Source organism: Musa acuminata, chromosome BXJ3-8 (genome assembly GCF_036884655.1).
Source record: "Musa acuminata AAA Group cultivar baxijiao chromosome BXJ3-8, Cavendish_Baxijiao_AAA, whole genome shotgun sequence".
NCBI lineage: Eukaryota > Viridiplantae > Streptophyta > Magnoliopsida > Zingiberales > Musaceae > Musa > Musa acuminata.
In genome coordinates, this window is record NC_088356.1 from 46,522,943 (window position 1) to 46,542,957 (window position 20,015).

General features: G+C 40.1%; 3 protein-coding genes and 1 long non-coding RNA gene across 7 annotated transcripts; 3 read left to right on the top strand and 1 right to left on the bottom strand.

Annotated features, from left to right (window-relative positions):
- The first annotated feature begins 73 nt into the window (after window positions 1-73).
- LOC103996131 (protein DEHYDRATION-INDUCED 19) lies at window positions 74-4,081 on the top strand. Its single transcript, XM_009416972.3, has 5 exons — window positions 74-326; window positions 470-609; window positions 1,012-1,089; window positions 1,428-1,702; window positions 3,673-4,081. Exons 1-5 carry the CDS (start codon window positions 245-247, stop codon window positions 3,779-3,781), a joined length of 684 nt encoding a protein of 227 aa, XP_009415247.2. The 5' UTR covers window positions 74-244; the 3' UTR covers window positions 3,782-4,081.
- Window positions 3,939-9,173, bottom strand: LOC135645050 (uncharacterized). Of its 4 annotated transcripts, none has more exons than XM_065163095.1 (6): window positions 7,818-9,173; window positions 6,730-7,083; window positions 6,353-6,434; window positions 6,196-6,272; window positions 5,198-5,988; window positions 3,939-4,296 (listed from the first exon to the last, which is right to left on the bottom strand). In XM_065163095.1, exons 2-5 carry the CDS (start codon window positions 6,778-6,780, stop codon window positions 5,779-5,781), a joined length of 420 nt encoding a protein of 139 aa, XP_065019167.1. In that variant the 5' UTR covers window positions 6,781-7,083; window positions 7,818-9,173; the 3' UTR covers window positions 3,939-4,296; window positions 5,198-5,778. The 4 variants fall into 4 exon arrangements, with proteins under 4 accessions (XP_065019167.1, XP_065019168.1, XP_065019166.1 ...); XM_065163096.1 differs by having other exon boundaries at window positions 6,353-6,429; window positions 6,730-7,086; XM_065163094.1 differs by having other exon boundaries at window positions 6,730-7,086.
- Window positions 9,174-9,201: 28 nt separating this feature from the next.
- On the top strand, window positions 9,202-13,053 carry LOC135645049 (potassium channel KAT3-like). The gene is made up of 11 exons (XM_065163093.1): window positions 9,202-9,368; window positions 9,459-9,674; window positions 9,758-9,913; window positions 9,994-10,051; window positions 10,134-10,451; window positions 10,882-11,121; window positions 11,210-11,308; window positions 11,412-11,444; window positions 11,527-11,712; window positions 11,801-12,518; window positions 12,745-13,053. The coding sequence occupies exons 1-11, from the start codon at window positions 9,202-9,204 to the stop codon at window positions 12,855-12,857; spliced, it is 2,304 nt and encodes a 767-aa protein (XP_065019165.1). The 3' UTR covers window positions 12,858-13,053.
- A 3,119-nt stretch (window positions 13,054-16,172) lies between these two features.
- LOC135644806 (uncharacterized) lies at window positions 16,173-16,647 on the top strand. Its single transcript, XR_010498597.1, has 2 exons — window positions 16,173-16,452; window positions 16,545-16,647. It is a non-coding gene; the product is annotated as an uncharacterized LOC135644806 (long non-coding RNA).
- Window positions 16,648-20,015: the final 3,368 nt, after the last annotated feature.

A 20,015-nucleotide genomic window follows, 5' to 3' on the forward strand; every position in this document is an offset into this window, starting at 1 on the left:
CGCATGGATAACCAACCAAATTAAAATCCCATTTTTATCCTCTCCGCTCCTCTCTCTCTCCCTCCTCTCTCTCTCTCTCTCTCTCTCTCTGCTCTGCCAATTGATCTCGGTTCGAGCAACGGACCTGAATTAGAGGAAGGGCGAGAGAGAGAGAGAGAGAGAGGTGGGGAGGGGGGAAGGGGAGAAACTTATCATTTGGGTCGGATCTCAGGCCCCGACTCGGCTGCTCGAGCCTTCCCGTCGAATGGATTCCGATTTGTGGATCTCGCGCCTGGAAGCGGCGAAGAGACACTTGTCGCTCCAGCTTCGCCACAATAGTCGATCAGGTGCTCCTCCGACCTGTCTCTTCCATTACCCTTCTTTATCCTTTTCCTGAAAACGACTCCCTGATCTAGTATTTGCTTCTTCTTCGATCACAAAGTCAAGGTCTTATTTCTTGTCTCATGTTGCCAAAATTCATATTTTTCAGATCGGTTGAGCGTAGATGACTTCGCGGTGGAGGAGGAGATCTGGCCGGATTTGCCCTGCCCGTACTGCTATGAGGATCACGACCTCGCTTCTTTGTGCTCCCATCTTGAAGAGGAGCATCCTTTTGAATCGAAAGTTGCTGTGAGTATTGAGCACTCAGATCGCTTATTGAGATTATTGCTGTCAAGTCGCTTCAGTTTGAAGAAACAATTGGGTTGTTTCGAGCCTATCACAGTTTGATCGCTCAGAAATGGGGGGAAAAGCGAGCAGAACAGTTTATTTTTGTGGTCTCTATTCATCCTAAATTACCTCTAATCTAAGCTAATACTAGAAATTTCTTCTCCCTTGCTTGTGGATTAGAGATGTAAATTTTGAGTTGATATGGAATTGCTAAAAGATCAGATCGATTATCTTTGTTAGTTCTGAAATGTTGTCAACCAACATTAGTGTTGCAAGCAGAAAGAATAGTCTATGCACCATGTCTTTGTGTTAGTTGATACACATGGTGGCCGCAAGTAACAATCTTCAATGATTCTTTTTCAGGTTTGCCCTATCTGCTCTGTGAAGATTATGAAAGACATGCTGAATCATATTATAGTGCAACATGGACACTTGTTAAAGGTATCCTTTTCCTAAAATAGTTTGGCAAAGTTGAAGTTTCAGCTGGCCATGATCTGGATCAGCTCAAAAAGAACTGGGATTCAAACTTCTGTTTAAGTTATGGTTTTATATGGATTGATAGTTGCTGAAACTACTGACACACATCCTGACTTTATAATTACTTTGAATTTTAAAAAAAAATCCTTATGGTTTTTTTTTCTTATTTTGAAATTGCTGATTTGATTCAGATCATAAAATGCTGAATCGTTTCACATAATGACTGCAACTGCCAAAACCGATAGTTCTTGAGGGCCAACATTGATGCTAAGATCTTATTGCTAACTTTGGATTACATGCAGAGATCTCGGCCTTTATCCGGGTATACCATCCCTAGCAGCCAGGCACTTTCCCGACTTAGGAAGGACCTTCGTGAAGCCCATCTGCAGTTGCTTTTGGGAAATGGGGTCTATAGATCAAGCAACACCACATTGAATGCAGCAGCTGATTCATTTCTTTCATCATTTGCACTAGATTTCCCAACATCTGAGGCAGAAAAACACTCAAGATCTTCCATTTCAGCTGGAGATGATATGTGTTCTAATAACGAATCAGCTTTACCAACTTGGAACTTGAGGTACTGGTTGAATTTTACTTGCCTTTGGCATCCGTATAGTTTGATATGTTCATTCTAATGCTTTAGAATTCCCATGGAATACTTGAAGGTTGCCTTAGGTTTAGATATTGTGTTAGGTACATAAATTATCTCATTCAAGATATCATGGACACAAAGTTAATATTAGATAATGCTTTAATTATCGCCTTCATTTTCTCTTATCAAGTCATTTTAGATCCGTACCGAAAATAGAAATAGATCTGCATTCTTAACCCATTTGCTGGTTGCTTACCAGTGAGTAAGGCAGTCATCGAAGACGTCACCACTGGACCGTCTGCAGTGTGTCATGCTGCTTGCTTAGCTCCTTAACTTGTCAGTAAGGAAGACGAAAACCATAGAAAAAAGTAGTGCTCAAATGGTTATTCGCTTGTTCAGATTTTTTTTTTACCTGCATTTGTGATTATCTTAGAACCCAAACTTGAAACTTTCAGACATTGATTCAACAACCAAGTGACTTAGGAATGATAACATCACATATGTTGGTATCGGAACTTCAATATTAATGATTGGCTCATCATCTGTCTTATTTGAATGGTAGAGCATGTTAGCCACTCTCGTCAGGCCAAGTAATTCAATGGAAACCATAATTACTAATTGCTAATTTATCTACCTACATAATGAGGTAAAAACACGATAGACATTGTTTATCCATTTACAAGCTGTCAGTAATCGAGGAGAATCGATTCTGCTTTTAAGTTATATACAAATATCCATCAATTAGTTGTACAAGCTGAGGGGATTAAGAGAGAACAAGAAAAGGAAAAAAAAAATGAGGTTGGTTAGTCTACTCATGTATGGGAAGTACATGGGGCCCAAGCATATTAGGGATCAAGATGCTGATGTTTTGGATGTGCTTATTTTGATATAATTCTTAAAGTAGTTGTACATGCAGCAACTAAGTTATGCATCTGTTCGTCATGCTTTCATGTGAAAACTTGGCATACATAGACTAGGTTCATGTCATACAACAAAAGAGAAAACAAAATATTAATTTGATCTCTTTAAAATCTTCATAGCATATGAGAAAGAGGATAAATTTCACTAGGAACATATCCTACTATGGTATCTAATTTTGGAACATGTATGGGTTATCAAAATCTTTATGCACAGATGCATTTGGAGAAGTGTAGATTGTCCAAGGGCAGTGGTTTATTGTTGGTGCTTAATGACTTAAAAACTTCTTCTATGTTATACAATAACCATAAGAGTTAACCATCATGCCCAATCCCAATTATAGCTTTATATGTGTTAATGTATTTCTTGTCGGCTAATTTATGTACGTTTCTCGTGGTGGTTAAACATGTTAGTCTTTCTCCATGAGCTATGATTTTAAGTGAGAATCACACAAAAGAAAAAGTCTTACAACACAAAGCTGCATGTTTACCAAATATTAGAGGCACCATGTTGTGGATAGGATCTTGAGAATGTTGCTTCTTATGGATAGTATTAAGGTAACAAGCACCAGATTATACTGAGATCTCCAGAACAAGCATATGGAAATACTTAGATTACACTGTGGTCAAATTTCTTATCATCCGTTGTATGCACTAAGACATGTGTTTTGCACTGTGGTCAAAGTTCCTTGTTTTGCAAATCCCTTGTCATTAGTGCTATTCTTTTTTTGTCACTAGTACTCTGATATACATGATATCTGTATGGCACACTATAGAACAAACACATGCTTGATCTCAAACGTTTTCTACATTGAAGTAATATGATCAGTGGCCATGATTTTTATTTTATGGTAGTTAATTACATTTATGCTCAGTATTTGAGGATGATATCTAAACAAAGCTCAAGTGGAGTTATTAGGAGCATATTTCACCCGGTTGGCATGAAACATAGGATCATTGACTGCTAGAATCCATGAAGCCCCATCATGATCGCATTATTGGAGCTGAAAGTCTAATCAAAATGTTTCTTCTTGGCAGTTTTGACTCTTCATTGACTCATGAAGAGAGGGAACAAAAGCGAAAGCATGCCACCACAAGAGCAACTTTTGTGCAAGATTTGCTTCTGTCGACTCTTTTCACTAATTGATGGAGGTGCAAGGATGAGCGAATGATTTGTGGATTCCTGTTGCTAACTGATGGTGAATCATTGAGAACTCATCTAAAGTCCTTGATGATGAAGGTGACATACTAGGAAGAGATATGGTGGTGATCTCAATGTTCTTCAACCAGATGGATGCATCGACAAAAAAAAAAAAATGCAGTCATCCAAATATCTATAAATAAGTTATACTTTCAGTAATTGTTTTTCCTTAATAACTTGTAGAGACATCGTATGCATCAGAACAGTTTACAGTGTGAACTTTTGGTGGAAGATACATGTTCTTTAGCAGTCTGAGTAAGCAGTTTTAACTATATAGCTAAATAGCTGATAAGGTCGATGCATCGAGGGTAAGGTGGTGAAGACTATAAATCCTTCAAATGGATAAAGTCAAAAATAGAAATCCATCAGTTGCGAGTAGGATTGTAACGTTTTCTGCACTCCCAAGTACTAATTTGGTGTTTATATTCCTCTTCTCATTTTTGTCCTTTCCTGCTGTACAGCTGCAAGTAAAATAGATAGCCAGATTTGAGTTAGGGATGGATTTGGTCGTTGACTTGGATTCAGATAAGATAATAAACGACGAGGTTGGATCAAGAAAGATGATGATTAGCTTCTTTTATGTCAAACTCTAACCCAATCCAAGTCCGACACAAATTCCATACACACAGTTTAGTGCCTCAAAAATGAATGTAATAATCAGATTTCACCGGTAAGAACATGTTTATCCAACTTCCCCTAGTGACATTGATTCATTTTAGATATGAGCTTAAATTTCTGTCGAACTTATTGACATAATGCAAATTGTCAATATAAGCCACGTTATTTTTTTCTTTTTCTTTCGTAAGGACGATTAAAATTTAGTCGTCGTCGTCGGAGGGTGGAATCAAATTGAAGGGGCAGGACAAATTTCAATTGTACAAGTGATGTTTGAATTATTCCCCAACAATTGCACGAACCCGATTGTGATCGCACGTCTCAATTGACAGATGAACGAGGGGTTTGTTCTGGTGGATGGATGGATGGATGGATGGCTCATGTTTGGACATTATTAGATCGGATCCATATAAGAAACTGGATCCGATTATGGATTCAAATAAGATCCAGGATCCATTGTGGACAAGAGAAACTTGGCCAGTAATTTGTAGCTATGATTTCCTATCCAACGAATGATAGACATGAACCACTAATTAATTGATGTGGAATGAGCCATCTATATGGTTTGATATCTTAGTTCAGGATCAAAGATGACTGACTCATAAGCAAACCCCAATTTATGCATGCATGCAACAGTCGAAACAATTCTTATGGTGTCTACGTTAACTTGATAGACATTTACTAACCCGTGTGAGAATAAACTGCGGTGTTAGATAGAGAAAGAGAGAGAGAGAGGAATAAACTCACATATGGGTGATGGGGTCGCTCACCATAACGCACCGAATAAGACTCGGGGCACGCCGGCAATCGATCAGAGAAGTTGACAAGGGAACGTGGATGGCAGATGATGATGCAGTACAACTTGGCACACGGATCAGTTGCCATGTCCACATCACGCAGGATGCTGTCCAAGTGTCTACGATTGGGTCACCGAGCCATGCCAAACGGAATCAGATGCGGTTCACCTGCATGACCTGAAACCTGATCCGAGAGCTTCCACTCGGCTTTCGTGCCGAGTTCAATCTCTCCAACCAATGAGTAAGTGTATTCATAAAAGTGATCCTGATACCAAATGATAAAAGGGCAGGCAGGATCGATTCCAGGTTCTTTCTAAATAAGCTAGCTGGTTGGGACTAATTAAATATATGACCCGGTGTTGTTACAGCAATATGTGCAATATGAATAATATGTTTTCTCTTGTATTATAAGCAAACAAATCTCATTGTGAAACGCTACTGTATTAGCATAATGCACTGATAAATATCGTATCATCTTTATAAGGTAGAATGAAGCTCGATAGATATGAGTTGTGAGATGCCTTCTCGTTATCATGAATGGATGCTGTCAAAAGGTGCATCTGGTTCGAGGAACTCACCAGCAGAACCCTGCGATGACATGTGACTTGCACCAACCATGGAACATGATGGCGGGGATGCTTGCTTTTGGTCGCAGTCGCCCAGTTTAAATGCTCTGATCCACTCGAAGATGCAATCTTTGACCACGGTAAGTGGCCAAACCTGGATCATGATTGGCGGGACCTACATTCATATATATCCAACTCGAAAAAGAGGCACGACCAAACAAGTGTAACGAGCATGGGTTCTTTTTTAACCTGAAATTATACATTCCAGAGTGCTCATGGATCATTCAACCGGTAACGGGTCAGACAGAAACGGGATAAACAAGACAATTATCAATTGAGATTTGCTGACGGTGCGATAGTAATTAGATAAGAGAAGACTTACATCACGGCAATGTGATTGATTCCACATGAACAGCAGCACCCTTGGATAGTGATTTGCCCGCCATGGCATGACCTCAACTATGGCATCCATAGGTTAGGTTACTGAGAAAGAACAATAGGATGAAAAAGCTTTCGGAAGGGATCTTTGGAAAGCGTACCTGGCACCTGGTAAAATAGTCTTGAGCTATCCATACTGGGAATCATCCTCTCCCTGCCACAAATAGGCACCGCCCAACTATCCTATCAAAAAAGAAAAAGACTTTTAGAATATAATAGAGTTAGAGCTTACTTGATGCTGAAAATTACTGTTGATAAGTAGCATCGATGCTTCCGCTAAAGTTCCTTGCTAGTATAGCATAAGTGTGATGTTAACAGCAAATGACCACATAAAACTCATGCTCAAGAATCTTACCATATTGCAACTGGAAAAGTCCAGAAAATCAACATTATACAATAATAGAGATAATATTCTATAGCTAAAGATAATGATGAACCAGTCTTTGGGGTCGACATAATCATAGATGAGTAATCATACCAATCGCATGGCTGGTTCAGAAGATCCATGTACTAATGGATATGTAGTCATGATCGAGTTGTATGCCCAGTTTTCCAATAGGACCACAAGAAGCAGTGGGGACACGAGGGGGGAAGCCTTCCTTGCTGACAAGAGGGCCCATGCCAGCAGTCCTGCCTTCTGCTGTTGGATGCAAAGGTCAAAAATTTTCCACCTAGTAACATTACCTGCACAGCATCCAAATAATTGCTCTTGGCACTGAGCTTTGTTGCCTAGACAACAACCAAACAATTGCTTTGGCAACCAGTTGGCTCTATGTTTTCTTCAGTCATAAAATAGATGATGGCACATTTCTTTGATCCAGAACTTCTTGTGCTGCTGCAGCAAAAGATAACAGAGTAAAAAACGAGATTCATCCCTTGATAATGCAACAAACAGGTCTATTGTATCCCTAGATATTGCATGATCGACATGTGAACATCATTGATGTTTAGTAGGTGCATTGTGAGAAATTGCTCGGTAGCAAGCAGTAGCCAATTATAGAAAGGGAGTAGTTTACTATTCAAGTTGGACCTAATGAATTAGCTTCCCATATAGCATTCTCGACTAACCCAGTGAGGAAAGTCTGGTTACCAGGATATTTGACTAGCATAAAATAACTGTACCTGATGAAGGCTAATCTGCATTTCTTAACAGGTTCTTCATGACAAACAAAACAGTCACAAAAGATACTAATGGAGCAACGGGCCAATACTTGTTCCTTTCAATCAAATCAACTAAATGCTGACTGGTTCACTTGGAGGGAAGTCTGGTTACCAGGATATTTGACTAGCATAAAATAACTGTACCTGATGAAGGCTAATCTGCATTTCTTAACAGGTTCTTCATGACAAACAAAACAGTCACAAAAGATACTAATGGAGCAATGGGCCAATACTTGTTCCTTTCAATCAAATCAACTAAATGCTGACTGGTTCACTTGGAGGGACCATGAGATGGAACTTGAGAGGTGAGCTAACCAAGAGCATCTAAGATATAGGACCTTATTCTAATTAGTGACGGAGGTTAAAACTAAAAGGACCAACCAATATGTGAATGAGGTTCCTGACCTGTAGCACTCAAGATCAATCCTCTCCTTCATAGTTTTCTTGGATTGTCCAATCATAGCCATTGTTCGCATTGCTACAGGACTAAGGCTTCATCCAACCCAACCAACTCTGCAAAGCCTGGTGCTGCTTCTCGCATGCTTGAGCTGTGCAGAAAAGAACTCAAATAATGTATTTGAATGATGTGATCCTTGGATTTTGATGATAAATATGACATCGTTAACAACAGGCTGCGTGACCAAGAGGTGATGTCTCATTCTTGCTCAGCATCAATCACCCATCCATTGCACCCACCACAAGGTTTGACACCCATATTATTCCGTCATCCAGACATTTCATCATGGACAGATCCATCTTCCCAGAGACCAGATCACATGATTTTCATTGAGCTACACTGCCTTCAATGGGGTCACAATAGAAGTCTGGTTATCATCATCTTCCGACATGGTGGCACACAGCCTTGCAATTTGCAAAACAAAGTGGGCATTTGTAGGCTTTGAGTTGCCACAAACTGACTTAATCTCCAGATTACTATTTTATAGCACATAGGTTGAAGACTATTTTGCATCATGTCACAAGCATGGATGTCGTTTCTGGGGCCACATTTTCCATCAAAATGCAACATCATGTCGCCAAAGAAATTACCATCTGGGAGAAACTAAAAGAACTTCATTAGGAAGAGAGAATAATGTCTTTCTGATTAAATAACCAAAGGTCTTTTGGTTATGATCATATGGTCTCCATCAGATGACTAACTCCACAGAATATCTGGCCACATTCACGGACCAGACATGCATCATCCCAAAAGTGGTGCTTCAACACAGCAGATCCTCTGTTGGCACTGGAAGGGCATGGGTTCAAGCAAACCCAAAACAGTGACTTTACTGTTTACAAAAGGCACTAGCCCCACAAAAAGCCAAGAGTCATTTCCTTAATTAATTACAAAGTAACTCTGAGTCATAGGGCTTCAATATGATTCAGCTGTTTCGATCATCCATGTCCATTTTAAACCAAGACTTCACATCGATTTTGTAAAAAATCCATCCACTTCAGACGTGTGTAATTGGAATTCCCACTACCATAAACCTTGTGAACTTGGCATGAAACTATTGCCCATTGTTTCCAGAATATCATATCTCTAACCTTTATAATTTATCACACAATCTGCAAATCTTTTGATCCTAGTGATTAAATCCCAAGTTCTCTATTACGCTTTTTCCCTTCTCATGACCTTTTTCCTCATCCAAACCTCGCTCTGCATTTACCAACCAGCCCATTTGCTCAAGACACCAGACAGACAGCAGCCTTCACTTTCTTATATATATAGTAGATCACTCGAGTTCGATCACCACCGAATATCAAACTACAAAAGCATCACATTGCAACCATGTTCTCTTGCATGAACTACTTACAACATTTTTGCAATGATGGTTTCCAATTGGAAAGTGGAGGATTCAACTTACATGATGACCTTTTGCCATCACTTGGAGCAACAATAAACCATACAACCAAACTCAGGAAGCACATTGTCTCCCCATATGATCCTCGTTACAGGTATATTGACCCATCAGTCTGTTTTCTCGCATTCATATTTTAGAAAACTGGACAGTTTATTTTCTTCTCTTTTCACTAACTGCTTTCCAGACTATGGGAGTTGTTCTTGATATTTCTGGTTCTCTACTCCGCCTGGATCTGCCCATTTGAGTTTGCATTTCTACGATACTTGCCAAGCAAAATTTTTCTTGTGGATAACATTGTCGATAGCTTTTTTGCAATCGACATTGTACTCACATTCTTTGTTGCTTTCATGGATCACAAATCCTGTCTTCTTGTTGATGATCCAAAGAGAATAGCAGTCAGGTCAGTGTTTACCTTTTATTTCTCCAAAGTACTAATACATACTTTGCTATTTAGCCCAAATTCCATGACAAAATATTACACAGGTATCTATCTACTTGGTTCATCTTTGATGCATGTTCAACATATCCCATTCAAACAATCAGCTTCTCCTACAATAGACATGGTAATAGTCTCAGCTTCAAACTTCTAAGTATGCTTAGACTGTGGCGTCTGCGTCGTGTCGGTTCTCTGTTTGCTAGGTCTGTATCTTCTCCCATTTCTCAGTACATATATCACAAATAGAAGAACAGGAACAATCTCATTAATTTTCTTTCCTCAGGCTTGAGAAGGATATTCGGTTCAATTATTTCTGGACACGGTGCACAAAACTTTTCTCAGTAAGCTTTCAGAATGGTATTCAATTTGTCTTGCTTCAAAAAGCTGCTTGATTTCTAAAAGAATAACTTTTTTGTAACGCAGGTAACTATTTTTGCAGTTCATTGTTCTGGATGCTTTAACTATATGATTGCCGACCGATACCCTGACCCAAAAAGAACCTGGATAGGGGCAGTGATACCAAACTTCAGGGAAGATGACCTGTGGCTCAGATATGTAACAGCAATATACTGGTCAATTACAACCCTGACGACAACAGGCTATGGTGACTTACATGCTGAAAACACAAGAGAAATGCTATTTGATATATGCTACATGTTCTTCAATCTGGGTTTGATGGCTTACCTCATTGGAAATATGACAAATCTTGTTGTCCAAGGGACCAGTCGCACAAAAAAATTTGTATGTTCTATTCCACTCCGCAAGTTTTTTTCTGGAGATCCTTTATTTTGCTTGCCATTAACCTATATACCTGCTAATTTAGCCAAATAACAAAGAAAAATAACAGATCATGCCATGCATCACCAACACTGGCAGATATTTTTGTAAGTCTAGACCCAGAACACAGAATATGATGTTTGATTGTCTGGTTGAACAAGTCTTTCTGAGTCAACTATTCTTTATGTACAGTTTCTCTCTTCTGTATTGTTCACAAGTTAAAAAGATATTCCTGCTTCTTAAATCACATTTCATCAATAGGATTTATTAAACTACATGGTCATTTTGGCAAAGGGTGAAGAGAATAATTGAAACAGCTTGAATAACAGTCGACCACTATTCTAATGTACTTGGATTTTACATTCTGTTATTGATTGTTCATTTTGATATTCAGAGGGACACCATCCAAAATGCTTCCGAATTTGCATCAAGAAATAAGTTGCCAAAATACATAGAGGAACAGATGCTATCTCACATATGCTTACGGTTCAAGACACAGGAACTCAAGCAGCAAGAGATACTTGATGATCTCCCAAAGGCCATTCGCTCAAGCATAGCTGAGCACTTGTTCTTACCCATTGTTCAAAACGTATACCTTTTCCAAGGAGTCGCCTCTAATACCCTTTTTCAAATGGTGAGGTTTAATATAAAAGTTTACTAATTACAACCCTAAGCAGGTCAGATATATATAGCATGCTGACAAGATCATTGTGAAATTAAAGGTGACAGAAATGAAAGCCGAGTATTTTCCACCAAAGGAAGATGTGATGCTACAGAATGAAGCCCCAACAGATTTATATGTAATAGTATCAGGAGCAGTGGTTAGTAAAACTTGGCTTTTTGCCCTGTATATTTATGTCTATCACATAGTTGTTTGCAGCGATAGCAACAAATTAGGATTACTTTTTAATTGAATTGTTGCAGGAAATGCGAACATATGCCGATGGGATTGAAAAGGTAAGACTTTTGGAATGTGCACCAATCGAATGTTAACTTGTCAAACATTAACAACCTCAAGTCTGATCTCTGATAATTGTAGGTTCATGGGAGTGTGACTGCTGGAGAGATAGTTGGGGAGATAGCGGTTCTTTGTCACATGCCACAGCCATTCACAGTAAGAACCACTGAACTAACACAAATTCTCAGACTGAACAGGACTATACTTTTCAACATTATTCACAAAAGCAAACAGGATGCAACTATTGTCATGAGTAATCTTCTCCAGGTATACTTCAGAATCGACCAATTCAGTTAAAAAAATTACTCAGCTTTGGCAAAATAGAAGCTTATTTTAACTAAATTGCATCTTACAGAAGTTGCGTGTACATGAAAGATTATACCCTGGGATAAAGCAAAATGATTCAGAACTACTTCAACAATGGCAAGAAAAAATAGCTATGAACAGGAATGAGAACCATGATCAGGATGAAAATAGTTATCGAGTTAGCAATACACTAGAGGAGATGGATGCAGGAGACCTACTCTGCAAGGCAGAAAGTAATAAGGATATTCGCATGGATATTCAACCTCCAATTAGTTGCTGCAATACAAAAGTAGACCATGCAGATAAACGCACTGTGTTGCATACAGCTGTATGGGAAGGACACAATGAAACTGCCAAGGTTCTGCTCAAACAAGGATCAACTGTGGACAAAGTTGATGGTAACAGGTGGACCCAAAAGGGTCTGGGTAAATATGAGAATAAAGGCAAATTAGAGCCCTTATCCAGCATTGGAAATGACATTAAGAACTACGGCAGCAGGGAATGGAGAACGACAACCGACCATGGGAATAACTTTAAGCACCATAGCAGCAGGGAATGGAGACCCAGGTTTCCTTATCCAAATATTAGTGAAATGTTGGTAGCTTCTTGTTCACATGGTGGCCATGAATTTGAAAACGATGTCAAGAACCTAACTAGCAAAAGAGTGACAATTCACATGCATTCTCAAAGGGCAAATCCAGCAAGGCAGCTAACAGCTAAGATGATAAATTTACCTGGCACGGTGGAGGAACTTCTCAGAATTGGTGGTAAGTATTTCTCAACCTGATTTACACAAAACAAAATAATCATATAGATCTGCAAGTGGTCTGCATAAGTGGGCTACTATTTGTGTCAAGCTTATATCAGAACACATAAATACAGAAGAACAAAAGTACAAGTTTCAGGAAAAACAGAAGTTTGAAACTAGAAACAAGTCATGTGTCATATTCTCCATTGTCATAATCATGCCTTGCAAAAAAAAAAAAAATGCAGGTGAGAAGTTTGTCGGACATCATCCTGAAAAAGTGATCAACCAAGAGAACGCAGAAATTGATGATCTAAGCAAGGTTCAAGATGGGGACCATTTATATCTCCTAGAGATTTGATGATAACAACAACAAGACTGCCAAAGAAGATTGAACTAACAAAGATTCAAAGGCTAAGGCCCTAGGCATAGTTTCCACACACTTGAGCATGTAGATCTAAGCAACGTTTATGACAAAAGCAAGATTATGTCATAGTTGCTAACTGGATTGTTCTTGCTCACAATAACAAATGGATGGTTGGTGCTAGATTGCATGAGCACTGTTTGCTTTAAGATTATTCCTAGTGCAAAAGGAACTATAAAGCAATATAAATCATATGAAAGGATACTTATTAAATGTAAAAGTAATCAAAATAAGCTGATTTACTTTTGGTCTCTATTCAAGAAAGACAAATTATTATTGGTATATATATTTATAACTGGACATTCCATTCCATGAGACTGCCACAAAAAAAAATTCTTCCTAGGGTCTTTTAAGAGAGTCTATTGATTAACTTTCCATTGTAAGATAACTAGATTTCATCCAAGTATTACCAGAATTCATCACAATACTTTGAACATCATAACTTTCTACAAAGCCAAATAATTACATGAGAGCTACTGTATTGTAAGGAAAATAAATATCTGCCAAGGAAAAATCACTGTCACAATTTTTTATTCAGATATTATATTGTTGTTAGAAATTGTTGTCACAGCTTATTATTCAGATGTCATATCATTGTTAAAAAAGCTGTGTGAAAGGCCATTGTGATACTCACCTACATCATTGCGCATGCATACATATATTTTTACAAACATATAATGTGTGAAAAATGAAACAACAACAATAAAATTGTAAGTCTCAATTATTTGGGATCATCTATATGGATCCTTTGCCATCATTGAGATATATAAAAAACCTTCAGGATACCTAGTGGTGAAGGTACATCGAGTCACTTTCAGGTGATGACCTAGCCCTATACTGAAATCGTTTATAAGATCTGATGTAATTTCTCATTGGCTGCCAGTGACCTAACATAACCCTCCACCTTTTTCATCCGGGCTTAGGACCAACATTGACAGTGTTATTGTGTCAAAGGAAGCCAATCACATAAATCACATACTCGACAAAACTCACCCAATTAATTTCTCTGAAGAATGATGCGGTCAGAGAGTAGGTCGATGCAAACTTTATGTTAGGAGATGGAAATATACCCTGTTATAAAACCATCTAACTCACGTCTATGCCAAAATGAATTTGCAATTCACCTGTTGCAAAATAAGTGTTCTCTCTTGGTATGTTTGTCCAAAGTAGTGAAGACTAAGATCCACATCTAATGGTTATTAACTCCTATGCCAATATGTTTTTAATGAAAGGACCTTTTGAAATCACAGTAATGATTACTGACTTTTTTTCTTAAATTGTAAATTCCCTCAAACTCTAAGGCTCCCACGTAAATATAACTGAAAAAAGAGGGTGAATCAGATTGAAACTCAGAAGGCGAATTGCAAAAGAATCATAATGTTTTTCTTTAAAAAAAGTCCTAATTTCTCAAAATTTTAAATTTCCTAAAATTGTTCAGTTTATATGGTGATTTGTGGGGGGCCAAACCACCTTCTCCCTGTTGGGCTGGCAGCCCAAAGTGGGTTCAGCCCATGGTGGGCTTTATCAGCCCACAACCCACACCCCTTTGACCTAACCCTAGATCAATATAAGGGGGGTGTGGGGGCTGCGTTTTAGACGCAGAAAAGAGGCAGAAAAAGGCAGCAACGTTGACATCCTCGTAGCAACAAAGAGAGAAGAACAAGGCAGAAAAACAAGAGAAAGAAATGGAAGAAGACAAGGACAACGCAGAGATACTGTTCTCAATCATCTAGCAGTGTTCTCATCTCATGTTAGATCAAATCTACAGTAGACTCTTGCTATGATTACTTGGGAAGGTTTTAGATATTGTGGGCAGTGACGTGATCCTTGTATCCCAGTTATTCTCTTGTGGTTGTTGCTAGGGTTTTGGACAAGAGATTGAGATTTGTATATTCATTATTCTCATAGTGGATTATCTCTAGTTTGCCCCGTGGTTTTTACCCTTCACATTGAAGGGGTTTTCCACGTATATCTTGGTGTTCTGTTTGATTGTGTTTCCATTTTATTCCGCTGCGTATTATGGTCTTCTAGTATTTGTTCATATACAAAGGTTATTCCTCTTTATATCCCCATCACTCCCTTCAAATAACAAAACTTGTATCACGCTCAGCACTTTATCCATAGAATCAGAGAAACTTGTCATCGACAACCATATAGAATCCTCAGTTTATATGGTGATTTGTGGGGGGGCCAAACCACATTTTCCATTAAAATACCAAAACTTGTATCACGCTCAGCTCTTTTTCCATAGAATCATAGAATCCTCAAATATCAAGACGCAGACACGTATCTAACATCTCAGCATAATGCATCCGAAAAATATATCGTCAACCTAAATTTCTCGACTGAGGATCGATTCGATGACTTATGTCCCGCAGCATTTCATGAACGATCAAACATGAAACAGAGACCACAGGAACGACACTAGTCCCACAGCATTCTTAAATGCTAACCCTAGCGCTAGATTTCCGGAGGCCAGCAAGAACATTCCGATGGATAACGAACGAGAGTTGGTTTCAGAGCGAGTAACATGCAGCGATTCGGATTCCCCTCAAGAGCTTTGGAAAAGCCATCACAACCACGTTGTTCCCACATCAAGCGCACATCACAGAGCTAAGAGAGTTCGAGTATCCAAACCCGAATAAAAGGGGAACAAAGGAAAGGGAAAGAGAGAGAAAATTAAGATTCAGGAAGCCACCTTGATCGTCGCACGTCGCCTTCGCCCGCGATCGCGTTTCTTCGTGTCGGACTCGGAGGACTCAGGTGGCGAACTCCTCGTGGGCTCGAAACATCGAACGATTTGTTCCTCGATTGGGCTTATCAAGCGACAAGTCCACCCAATCGTACAGTTATGTTCGTGAAGTGGTGGCGTCCAGCTAAGATAGCATCAAGGTTGGCAGGGGAGGTCTTGCTGACGTAAAGCAAGCGCTCATCCACGAACAACGCTTCGAACCACGACTTGGGCGAAGGGTGCCTCCACGGCACGCGAGAATGGCCCTTCGGTACCTAAGTCGTGTCATGGCATTTTATGATATTTACAATAGCCAGTGAAGCGCTACCACTTCTCCGTAACCGTCCACTGCTACAACGGTTAGCTCGGCTGTCATTTTCCCAACTCACACGTCGCACGCCACGGTGGCGCGTAACGTCTACTCCAGTCCACAGGCTTTTTGCCCTCTTCCCCCAACGGCTATATTCTCTCTCACTCTCCCGATATATAAAATGCCCTAATCCCACCATTCATCACAACCGAAGCCACCTCCTCCTCCTCCTCCTCCTCCTCCTCCTCCTCTCTCTCTCTCTCTCTCGAAATGGAAGCAGGACTGGCGAATCGATTATCGAAGGTGGCTCTGCTTCTAGTGCTGCTTGTTTCGGTGGCGGTCCGCGCGGAGGACGCGCCGGCGCCGGCACCAGGAATGGAGAGCGGATCGATCGCGGCGGTGCCTGGGCTCTGCGTGCTGCTTCTCATCGCCATGGCTTCCGCGCTCGCTGCCTTCGCGCATTGAGGGCCAATCTCTCAATGGCTCGTTCTGTGTGTACCCTCCCTCTGCCTTGATGATGAGTTAAACGCTGTTTCCTTTGGGAACATCATTGGATCTCTGGTTGCTATTTGCTTTGGTGTAGATGAACTGGATATAAGAAAACCCATTTCTACAGTTGTATGATCGGATCTGTTTTGCTGATTAATCTGAGCAGCATGAGAAGACTAGAAATCAAGGTGGCAACATATGCTTCTCTTGCAGAATGAAGCCCCGATGTGCACACCATTCCGATGATTTCATATGGACTAGTAGTATCCTTGAGAATCTGTTATGTGTTTTCTTGATTTTATTTACCATTAGAATGATGTATAAACGAATAAATCATTTCTCAAAGAAAATGCTGGGCTCAGCCCAAGCAACCTTTTTTCTTTTAGAAACATTAAATGTTCCGACCTTTGTTCTTTAGAGGTTTATAAAGAAAAATCACATATGGAGCCAATATCTACTATATTATGAACCATCTTACACAGGTGGTTATAGACAAGAAGAAGATAGTAGTAACCATAGTTTTCTTTTTCCAGAGTTCTGAAGAAGATCTAATTAAAGAAGTGGAACTTCTTTTATCACTAAAAAATCACCAACTAACCTAACTCAAAAGAGTCGCAACTCTCTCTCTCTCTCTCTCTCTCTCTCTCTTCTCTCTTCTTTTGTGTTTTTTTGCTAAGGGAGTGTTGTGAATAGGATACGGTCAACCCAATTTATGGGTCTAAATGAACAATGTGATATTCCTAATAAAATATGAACTCCTAATTTAATTCAGATTTTAAATTCTAATATAAACCTAACCAAATTTAAATTAGAATTCTAACACTATTTACTATTAAAATACTAATAATACAACTACGACAACAAGTCATAGATATTTAATCTATTTGGATCGAGCACATACATAAAAATATGTTGACATCATTCAATTTAATAAAAAATAATATCTTTAGTTAAATTAAAAATATTTAAATCTTTATTTATAATATACTATATATATATATATATATATATATATATATTATAGAATTGAGAAATTATGAACCATCATGACATTGTTGAGGATGTAAAAATATCGAAATTTCAATTCATATTAACCAAAACAATACTGTACCAAGATTGTCATATAAAAACAGAGTAAGCTATATGATCTCGAAGCACGAAAGGACAACGAAGTGTAAATAGAGGCGAGAGTTAATTCTTATTAAATAAATTTTAAAGTTCATCAAATTTGGTTGAATTTAAGTTTCAAAATTTAAATTTAAAGTCCAACGAAGATCTTTTTTTTGTCACTTTATCTAACTATTCCAAAAGTGGTATAAAATTTCGAATGGTACCACCCGATATGGGTGGTACGTACCTGTTCGGTGGGCGATACGTACCTATTCGATGGCATATCGGTACGCAGACCGTTCGCTATCGAACGGACCGGCTACAGTACTATAGTAATACACTGTAGCATTATTATAGTGCTACGGTAAGAGAAAAATCGCTCGATAAACCTTGATATACCGTTCGATATGCCCTAGTGTACCGCATAGTATGTCGGTACCGTATCGTACCGAGCCAACCTCGAAACATCGGTATGGTACGATATTATATACCTTGATCTTAACCTCAAGAGAAGATTCCAGTAATAATAAAAAAAGAAAAAATCGAAATAAATAAGAATTTTTAACTTGTCGAGAGTATCCCGTTATTGTGCAAGACAACTTGCATTCTTACGTTGAGTGTTCCCATGTAATTGACATTTTTTTATTTCAAATCAATAAAGATTATTTTCTTTTGATGTTTACATTTGATATCATATCCAAGAATCGTCGAATCGAAATTGCATGTGAATCAGAACAAATGAATAGACCTGCGACGTGAAAGAGACGATCAACATCTCCTACCGCTAAAAGACACGTTTCGATGAATCCTTCACCTACTCACTAAAAACCAGAGCGATCACTGTAGTTCCCAGTCTCCAGAAGAAGCACACGGTTCACATCGTCTCGAGATGGGGGCTTCGGAACAGTCCTCTACGGGACGGTGGGAAGCATTCGGTGAGTCCTTTTCGGCCTCATGTCAGCGCACTTATCGTCACTGTTTCCGTGGCTTCGAGAATCCTCGATCGTCAATAATATCTACACAAATTTTTTTGTTTGTAGAGAGCGATATCGGAAACAGCAGACTAATCATTTCAGGCATTCGATTCGTACATCCACCAACTTTTCCGGGGGATCAGATCCTCTGTTCTTTTTCCATCTGCATGTATCCGCTATACGAACCAAGAAGAACGGCAGCAGCGGTCTCCCCGGTCACCTGCTTCCTCCAGCGGATAAGCAAGCGAGGAAACGGGTCGAGGAGTTACTGTCGATCGTGTCGGCACTTCGCTGACGACCGCCGAATGATGGCGCGTGAGGATGAAAAGATGGAAAGCACGCCGAGGAACTGACGAGAGATAAAAAAAGTCCAGAACAATGCGGCGGGGGTGCTGCTTCGGCGGCGGAATCCTCGAGCAGGAATCGGGCGTGCGTGCTCCGACATCGCACACAACGTATCGGAACACTAACCCAAAACCAGCCGTCGCAACCCTCCAATTGATGTTGTCGACACATGCGATCATGCTTGTCACGTCGCCGACTTGGTGCTCGAGGGCGGAGGAGTCGAGCCGCAATTCCGTCGAATTGCTTGCGGGCACTGCGTGCACAAATCGAAATGGAGCAGGAAAGGACGTCGGTCCCACGCCACAGTTCGTCGACAACAAAAGCTAAGAACCTGAGGCGACCACGTTGTCTCATGCTGTCCATAGCATACGTTCCGCTCCATGGACAAGCGAAACGGAGGACGTCCGAGACTCACTTCCTCGCTATATCTCTAAGAGAAGAAGCCAACGCCACCATGAAGTTAGAGCATCCTGATCCTGTTGATATGGATAAAGATGGAAGGTACGATCCACAGATCCTATAGTGCAATCGACTGCTCGAACATCATGGCCCATAAGAATTGTTTGTGCGATCACCCGCGCCGTGATGATGACTGCCGATGGATTGGCTTTCTCACTCAATGTGACTTCACTCTCTCTCTCTCTCTCTCTCTCTCTCTCTCTGTGCCAAGAATTAGGCGAAATGGATGATGAATTGACCCGACTTTGCATGTTGCGTTGTTCGGCTCGGTTGTGCGTCCTCAACACGGAGGAGAATGCCGTGTGGGCTTCATGGCCATTGGTCGAAACATCGGAGCTGCAGTCACATCACGTATCACACCACGAATTCTCTTCTTATCCAGCCTGATATGATTCCCCGCTCCAAGTTTGGATAACCAGTCGTTTCCAATATCTCCTCTGCAGCCGAGAGAAACCCCATGTCGGCAATCGGCGATGCTCCACGAACAGGAGGGTAGTGGTAGCAAAGCGTGAAGGATCACGTAAGTCGAGGGAGCGAGCACGAAGAGTGCTTTGAGATGCGCTCCTGGGCGAGATGGGCGGTCTGGATCCGATCAGAAGAATGAGAGGTCCCCGTGGTCGACTTGCGGCGGCTAAATTGACCGTCGTGAGGAGGACTCGCCATCAGCGGTCGACGCC